The 9,191-nt window shown below is 36.4% G+C and overlaps 1 protein-coding gene across 1 annotated transcript; it reads left to right on the plus strand.

The window, feature by feature from the left end:
• The first annotated feature begins 1,048 nt into the window (after window positions 1-1,048).
• On the plus strand, window positions 1,049-8,505 carry LOC145781870 (glutaryl-CoA dehydrogenase, mitochondrial-like). The gene is made up of 9 exons (XM_082593551.1): window positions 1,049-1,206; window positions 2,070-2,234; window positions 2,755-2,866; window positions 3,572-3,693; window positions 4,252-4,381; window positions 4,674-4,905; window positions 5,550-5,779; window positions 6,847-7,007; window positions 7,271-8,505. Exons 1-9 carry the CDS (start codon window positions 1,110-1,112, stop codon window positions 7,336-7,338), a joined length of 1,317 nt encoding a protein of 438 aa, XP_082449677.1. The 5' UTR covers window positions 1,049-1,109; the 3' UTR covers window positions 7,339-8,505.
• The last annotated feature ends 686 nt before the right edge of the window (window positions 8,506-9,191 follow it).

A 9,191-nucleotide genomic window follows, 5' to 3' on the forward strand; every position in this document is an offset into this window, starting at 1 on the left:
TCTTGAGAAAATCTGTTATTTAGTTAAATTTTATCATTGCGTTTTTGCATTTATGTGCCCATCAAAAACTGAGAAGATGGAATTTTTCAAACTAACCACATTGCTCACCCAGCTAGTCAACAATCAACTTAGGTAGGCTAACCTATTCCTGTGTTAATACTAATAATAGGGTTAGGGTTTATACGGTACGATACCGTATGAATTAAAATGTGCCTATTGTAGGCTACTTACAATATGGTAAAGTAGAGACACTGCAGATAGTAATTTGAGGTTTGTCTGAAAGACTTCATGATCTCCAAGGCAAAGTAAAACTTTGTCAAAAAATAGCCTAAGTTACCAGAATGACATTTTTTGAAATTTTTCTGTGGGAGTAAAAAAAATATTAAAACTTTAAGTTTAAACCAAACCTTGTGGTTCCAACTTCTACAGAAATCTAGTTTTTGATTAGATAAAATCAGTCATTGTACAAAATGGAGTGGTTATTCTACAAATTCTTTACAAAACAGTTATATTTAAATTTGAAAATATTGTACAAAGCTTCTTTTGTTATTTGATTCTTTAGTATCATGTCATTGAAGCATGATTGATTGATTGAATCTTTATCCTCGGACTGGGAAAGCTTCTTGCAGGGCTTAATCCTGGCAGTTTCGCATACTTGTAGAGGCTTTGAATCACTGACGCAGGCCCGGTCACCGAGATTCACAGAGTGAAGTTTCCGATTGTTGAAGTCTTGTTATCGGGGAATTATTCCATTCATTAGATGCCGCTGAATAGAGAGCAGTCCTTAATGTGCGTTGCTCAAGCGCACACCCCGAGAGTCGAACCAGCGCGGCTTGATCTTGATGCTTCTTCGTTCCTCTTCCCAAAATTTAATGTTATGAAGGATACAAATAATCATTTTGTGTGTTTTGATTGGTTCCATAATAGTGAATTTAACTTACCAAAGTCAAACAGCCAGCAAAGGTCCATTGAAGCATGTTTGCATACTCATTTGTTGTTGTTTTTTCTCCCCATATAATTGCTTCACTGTGGTTGGTTAACCAGTATCTTGTGGGTGAATATAAATTGTGCAGTAATAGTATATAACTAAGAGGGCTCCTGCAAAGAAAATGACTGTGTTAAAGTCCATGCTGAGTAGACTATCCTCACATTCAAGCAAATGCAGAAGCAACAAAGCATGGTCAACTTTGGGAAAGGGTAGTTGTGGTAAGTACAAACGTTTTTTCAATGAAAACTATTTTCTACATAAGCAAAAACTATGATTAGCCTTTTAATGTTTTTAGCGCTATAGTTGTATTTAATGTTGATGGGTTTTGTGAGTGTCTCTGCACCTATTTATATCTTAACATTTCAACCAAGTGTGTAGAATATATGTTTTGTCGACCTGTCAGCTGATGTTGCTGGCCTGTTGGTCTTTTATTACTATCATCATACCTCAAACTAAAATTTTTGTATATTGGTGTATGTGCCAATGTGCATTTCAACAACAACAACATCAAATAAGTTGAACTAGCAGTCGATCAATAGCCTACAATCCTACATACCGTACTTAGTTGTTCAGTATCTTTATTCTCTAACAGCAATGCATTTTTAACATAGTTTCATTTTGGTTTTGTACTTGATAAAAATTTTAAACAATACAAAATGCTGCTTCAATGTAAGCAGCCACAAATATTATAACAAGCTGATGCATTCAATGCATATTTTGCGATGACACCAGGCAGTGGCTAACCAACAGGTGACCTGATATTGTGAAAAAGGGAGCGTTCTTCCTGGCTATGAGCACAAAGCTGAGTAGGCTACTTACTAGTACAGCGAATAATTGCGATTCGCTAACCATATATAACTATATAATATTGCAACAATACGAAAAAAAAATGCAATTACTGTTTTGTTGTTTTCTTCACTTTGCTTTGAGACAATAAAAATTAACAGGAAAAAAGAATAATATTATTTTATGCTTTTTACTTTATTAAGTACCGTACTACATAAGATTTTGTTGTTTTTACTTTTTCTAAAATAAGCTGTATATTTAATCATAAAACAGTATGATATTTTAATGCTATCAGTTTCTCATCGATCAATGGCAACTGTTTCTGGAAAGTTTGACTGGCACGATCCATTTAATCTGTATGGATTGCTAACTCCAGATGAAATACTAATCCGAGAACAATTTCATGCTTATTGTCAAGAAAAGCTCATGCCCAGGATATTAATGGCAAATAGAAATGAAGGTTGGTACGTAGTTATGACCATATTAGAACGTAATTTGATGTCACATACGAAAGGTGATAATTTTGATTGCATGCCTATTTTCTTAGTATATATAATTATATATAGTTAAAAAGTAATTTGCTTCACACAATGGTGCATACAACCATGGTGATGTGCTCAAATTTTTCACACAAATTCACTATATCTAGTTATCTATAGCAAGTGTCAGAATGTATCAGTTCTTCTTAAAAAATTTCAAAATGTATTTTAATTTATTTATAAAAGTAAAAAGGAACAGGAATTATTAAACTTTAATTAAAAGTGGAAAATAATTAAGGTGTTGTTCTAAAGTGAAGCTTAATTAATCAACGTGCACAATGCTAAAAAGATATGGTGATACTAGTTAAATTATCTTCTCTTGCTCCTTTTTAATCTTTTGATCACAAATCATTCTAGATTATTGCAGTTTATTCATGATTTTAAGTATATATGTGTGCAAGCCATAATATTCTTTTTTTTCAATGGACTTGTTGATTCTAGTATTTGATCGTGACATCATGTACGAAATGGGAGAGCTTGGTGTTCTTGGCGCAACCATTAAAGGTTACGGATGTGCAGGTGCTTCGTATGTCGCATATGGACTTATCGCAAGGTGACTTGCTTTACAATTACATGTGACCTTACATTTCTTGTGTAGTGTGCTGCCACAATAATAAATTATGAATCATAAAATTAAATGAGGTTGTTCATCATGCATCTAAATTAAAACCATAGTTGCACTCTTCTGATGTAAAATAAGCTAAAACTATCACAAGGCGGTGCAAGTAACGCATACGCCAACTGAAAAAAATGCTTATTTATATGCCACTACAACTTTGCGTGCTGCTGTTGCCTGCCAGTCACGCATTGGACGTTTTAGTCGTAAGAGAACCTGCAAATGACATCTTTAAACGTCGTTGGCTGCTTAGCTAAATGGTGAGAACGTCTGCGCGATGTTCGACAAGACGTGGGTTCGACACCTCTCCAGAGCACGCGGCTGTGTCTCCGCAAAGGCACTTAATGGCATGCCAAAATAATGGGAGCTGCTGACTCAAAAGACTATTATGTTCCTTTGCTGTGTCCTGTTGTCTGTTGCATTGCATCTGTGATGGCAGTGTACTGTATGTTGTCGCAATAAACGCAAATAAAAGGTGTGAATGTGATATTTATTTTTATTATATTGTGAACTAGGAATCTTTGTTACGAGGTACTGCTATATAATATATATCACAATTGAAAAAGTTTTAAGCAATACCATTTTTAACAAATTGTATGCTGTGATTTTGTTTTATTGGTTGTTGTCTTTGTGTACCTGCAGAGATTGCGAAAGGGTTGACAGCAGTTACAGGTCATGCATGAGTGTTCAGTCTTCCTTGGTCATGCATCCCATAAATGAATATGGAACCACAGAACAAAAAGAAAAGTATTTGCCAAAGCTCGGTAATTTGTGAGTTGAAATTTGATCAACCATCTATAACACCATACACGCACAGTAGCACACACTCAATGCAGAAGTATAGGCTAGCATTTCTTTTTTAACATGCATCGAGTATGTACTTGAGGCTCATGTGTTTATGCAATGACTTGTAAATGCAGCCACGATTTGGCCTCTTACGATCGTGACAGAATTTAGCGAAAATGTAACCTAATGTAACCATTGATGGTTAGTTTGTGTATGTGATATTGGAACGATTATGTTTGGAACATGGTGACAATACACATCATTAGATAATGACAAAATAATGCAAACCACGGTACAAGTCGATTTTATTATCTTTTTTTTCAGGTTTTAAAGCAGCTTCTTTTTCTGCATTTCTTTTATGCACCAAATGGTTCTATTGTTAATCTCATTTCAGCAATATCGTTTTTTCCAGTCCCCATGCGGATAAAGGAAATTTTATCCTTGTTCACTTCACATTGCTAATGCAGCGAATTTGAAAAATTTTGACAATTTCTTTGCACCACTCGTCTTCAATATCATTGTCTATTTACAAACAGCGAAAGGCGAACTTGTCGGCTCGTTTGGATTGACCGAGCCTAATCATGGCAGCGACCCTGGTGGAATGGAAACCCGAGCCGTGTACAACAAAGAAACCGACACCTATGTTTTAAATGGAACTAAATCCTGGTATGGTGATATGACGAAGGACTTGTTACATAAGTTTTTCTTTTTTCACTACCAACCAGTTATGGTTTCTTAATATGAGATTGATCAATTACACAATTTGTGAACTTTGCCAATGGCATATTATGCCACCTTTCAATTTCAAATAACAGTTTAAATCTTAGTTAGCTTATCATTGTCTTTCCCTTACCAAGAGTGAATTACTGGATGTGTATTATAAACAACTAGATAAGATGTGATAAAAAAAATAATAATTGTAACTTGCATTGAAAGTTGGAACTTATTTTTATCACAGGATAACCAATTCCCCGATCGCCGATGTTTTCATTGTGTGGGCAAAATCCTCTGGTCCTGATGGTGGGAAGGAACGCATACGAGGTTTCATTCTGGAAAAAGGAATGCCTGGTTTAAGCGCACCGAAGATCGAGGGAAAATTTTCCCTCCGCGCTTCCATCACTGGTCAGATTGTCATGGAAGATGTTGCCGTCCCCGCAGAGAACCTGCTCCCTCACGTCGAAGGATTACAAGTAAGATAATGTCGCTGAGTCGTCTTTCTTTTGTTTTCTTTCCTATTGAACTTGTTTGAAATGGAATTTGATTTTTTCAGTTAAACTTCATGCACGTGATCTACATTCGCATAGAAAATCTGTCTATCAATATTGTGCGCGCTGCCGTGTTCTCTTTCTTTTCTTTCAGGTCTAGGTTTTACGCCATGCAAATAATAAGAAACAATAGTGCGCGTCTTCGTTTTATTTCTCCATTTTTCTCAACTGCTGGTGATAAGGAAAAGAAACGACCGTTCTGTAACTAAACTAAAACTATTTGAATTTTTTTCCACGTAGTCAAAAAATCAATCGTGTGACTTACAAAAAATGTGAGATCATCTGAAGGCAAGCTTGAGACTAATTTAGTTTCTCGGGCGAGCTTGCGGTGATCGAAGCCAAACGTCACAATATAAATGTTTGTATGATTTTCAATCGTTTTGATTTTTGCTTGAAACTGCTGTAAAGTTGGTGTGGATATTACCGTTTTTACACAGACATGATTTATGTTTGCGGTATTGTGATTTTGGATCACGACATACTTTTATTGTATTGCGTCAGAATTAAAACACTCACTTATTATTTAGAACCACAAACTCCAAAAATATTCATGTTAGGTCTTTGCTTAGGGGCCATTTGGTTGTCTAAACAGCGCAAGGTACGGCATCAGTTGGGGCGCTCTGGGAGCGGCCGAATATTGCCTCACAGCTGCCCGGCAGTATACATTGGATCGTCAACAATTCGGGACACCACTTGCTGGCAACCAGTTGATACAAAAGAAGTTTGCTGATGCGTTGACCGAAATAGCTGTTGGATTGCAAGCATGCATCAGAGTTGGAAGACTGATTGACGAGGGCAAGTGAGTGGTCATAACTCAAACACCGGTGATTTATGTTAATTTTTTAATGAAGTAGGATTTTAGTTTTTTCAAACAGCAATTTTTTTTGCATCATTTTAACGTAGAAATGACGCAAAACTGGTAGATTTTGTTATCTGGGTTTTTGTATGCCAAAAAGTTTAGGCCTAATGCTGAACGCTTAAATTTTTAACTTCAGATATGTTAATTTTTTTTAAATCAAACATTTTTCTTTGTGCTAACTGAATATTTCTGAACCAAATCTCTGAAAAATCAGTATTTTAGTTATTCACTACGAATATTACTAGAAAATTTTGCACTTTTTTGTCACTATTCCAGTTCTTTCTATTTCTTAGTTACACGTACGGAGACTTTAAAAAGATTGATGAAGTAGTTTATTGGGATATCAAACGTTAAACAGTCAGATAAATGGTCGAATAGTTTCACTTGTGAAATGATAAATGAAATTCTTGAAATGACGACTTGGGCACCACTTCCAGCACGTAAAGAAATCAAATTCTGAACAGCAAACGTTTTCGTCGATTTCAAAATAGATATACACTACTACTTGCAACAGCTGCTTTACAATTGGAAATACCTTCCACTTTCACGATCCTTCCAATATCGGCTGGAACTCTACAATCGTCTTCAACATACCCTTTGTTACAACTTCTAATCCCCATAATACACGACTCTAAACACAGCTTGACAACTCTACTAATCATACTCAAATCATGCAACTACTTATAACAGGTTTGTTTAACCAGAAGCTTCTAGAGACTAGGGTAACTAATATTACATCACATGAACTCATTCTTTTGGTCAACGATTCGAGAATCGCACGTAATGCAGAATCTTCTAGAGTTAAGTTTCACAATAAAGATTACGTAATTAAAGGTTACTTTAGGACAGAATTCGACGACAACAACTCAGTAAGAATTACACAATAAAATAGTTCACCTATTCTCGGACAATAATGCAGCCTGCCGCGGGGCTACGCATATTGATTGTGACAGCCACTCACTTGCATGGTATGCCATAAGATTAATCATTGCATTTGATCGTTTCAGGGCAGCACCAGAAATGATTTCGGTTGTTAAACGAAACTCGTGTGGCAAGGCTTTGGAAATAGCGCGCAACATGCGCGACACATTGGGCGGTAATGGGATTTGTGACGAATACCACATCATCCGTCACGTGATGAACCTCGAATCCGTCAACACCTATGAAGGTTGGTCGATTTTTTCAACTTAGAGAAATGCGCTGTTTCAAGTTCTGCCAAATCGTAGGCCTGATATTGGTGTAACGTCGTTATGTAAAAGGTTGCATCAAAGTGTTGAAAGTTAAACTCTGTAAAACTGCATCAACATTTATCTACGCTTCATTGTAACTTGTTTGCTGTTTTTCGTTCAGTTGTGCTTTTGCAGTTACATTTTCCAATAATTAATTAATTATGTTTGATGAGACGTTAATTTGTATCTGTTCTATGTTCAGGGACACATGACATACACGCGCTTATTCTGGGACGAGCAATCACTGGTATCCAAGCGTTTAAAAACTGAATAACTTTTACTTTTGCATCGATGCTTTGTCTAGCTAGGACAACGAAAGTCATCTTTGGACTCCTTGGGGAAAGAATGTTTTGGCGTTAGGCACAAATACACAAAAAGTCTTTATTTTGTAATTGAGCTTTGCAAAAGGTTTAGTTTTCTTGTCACTTCTTTCAAATTGTTTAAGATCAAAGCATCTACTTTATCTACTGTCACAGCAATCCACCAATCCTGCTAAACCATGTTTTTTTTAGAACTTTGAAATTTTACAATGTTATATTATCTTTAACATCACATTTCATGAACGTTTGCTACTGGTCTTTTTATGAACAAATCCAGAGGTTCTAATGCCTTTGTTTTAAATTTTCTCGTCGCGTATGCGCACCATATAGTCCACGCGATAGGGCTGATTTTGTACCACAGACCTGCACTGGTGAACATTGCAACACCCTGGTGAGGGCGCTGAGTTTTGTGCTTCATTGATTGTGATAAGTTTTTCTTAATGTTGGCGAGGAAAATGTATGTTTGATTTTATTTCTTTATTGCAAAGCAATTATGTTCCTGATGTGGGTAAGTAGATTTTTGTGTATCAAAGTGATTGTGTAGTGCGGTTTAAGTTCTGTTCATTGCCTATTGTATAAAGAAACCTTTTGCATCAGATTGCAATGGAATTAAGGGACATTTTTCGCCCTAAAGACTGTCTTGACAGTGTCTTAGCGACTGTTACTTATGCGCTCAAAAATCGATGTGTGAAGACCAGTGACCAGACTCTCCTGACCAGACAGCACTCCCAGAGAATCTTTTTAATTAGCGTGTTTATAATTTATTGCCTTGTTTATGTTACCTACTATTGGACTGTCCGTTAGATGTTTCGTATTTTCACCAATTTTCTCACTCTATGATATAAGTAGTTTCCGAAATACATTAAAATTCCTGTATTTGAAGCTTCAGCAGCGTGCCTCATCTTTATTACTTCTCAATGAGCTAAAATTTTGAGTATGGAGTTTTTCCCTACCACATCATACTCTAGGTATTTTGAAATCAAAAATGGGGAAAATATAAAACACCCTGCTATCCATACAATTTTCGATTTATTTTTTTGAGAATCAAGAGGCTTTGTCGTGAAATGAATAAAAAAAATTGCAAATTTTATACATTGGAATCAAATAGAAAAGTCATTCTATCCATTTGTGTCATCTTTGAACTAAGGTTACAGAAGGCGTATTTTGCAGTAACCCTAAGTGACAGCAAAGAACCATTTGTAATTTACCAAAAAAAATACAAACACAGCTTGGTACCGCAAGTAACGTCAGATTATGAACAAGTCGATTTTGCGTCATCCAGAAGCAGGGGCGCCGGAAGCCGGGAGCAGGGGGGCGAATGCCCCTCCTGCCTTCAATTTTTCTGCAGATGGAGGGGCAGGGGGGGCAATGGTGCCCTTTTAAAGTCATGTAAGCTACTGCACATTTCGCAATATAACAATTTCTGCTATTCCCTTTTAGCCTAATTATGATCTTTCATTTTTGCCTCAAAATAATATTTACGGCACAAAATTTTGCAACACAGTACAGGCCTTCAAACTGTTTTTTTTTCGGCAGCCATCGTGGCTTACTGGGAGCTCCTTCTCGGCGGCCAAATCTGCGTGCTTGGAGGCCAAAATAAAAATAACGATAGCACAAGTAAATAGAATTAAACTTGCAACAATGCTAAAATGATCACTGTAGCGTTGTTGAAGTCTGGGTCTGGGCGACGTCCTACAATAAAATCGTTACACCACGCAATAACTGCTTTATCGGGATTGTAATCTAGTACTGCGGGACCATCTAACGACACTCGCACGAGTGTCTCCAATGTGGCTGATTTTA

The sequence above is a fragment of the Aplidium turbinatum genome, chromosome 13 (assembly GCF_918807975.1).
Source record: "Aplidium turbinatum chromosome 13, kaAplTurb1.1, whole genome shotgun sequence".
Taxonomy (NCBI): domain Eukaryota; kingdom Metazoa; phylum Chordata; class Ascidiacea; order Aplousobranchia; family Polyclinidae; genus Aplidium; species Aplidium turbinatum.

Excerpts from the sequence above, each read along its gene's own strand:
- LOC145781870 (XM_082593551.1), top strand. The coding sequence starts at position 1,110 with ATGACTGTGTTAAAGTCCATGCTGAGTAGACTATCCTCACATTCAAGC. Across the intron at positions 5,780-6,846 it reads AGACTGATTGACGAGGGCAA|GGCAGCACCAGAAATGATTT; the intron begins GTGAGTGGTCAT and ends TGATCGTTTCAG. Across the intron at positions 7,008-7,270 it reads ATCCGTCAACACCTATGAAG|GGACACATGACATACACGCG; the intron begins GTTGGTCGATTT and ends TTCTATGTTCAG.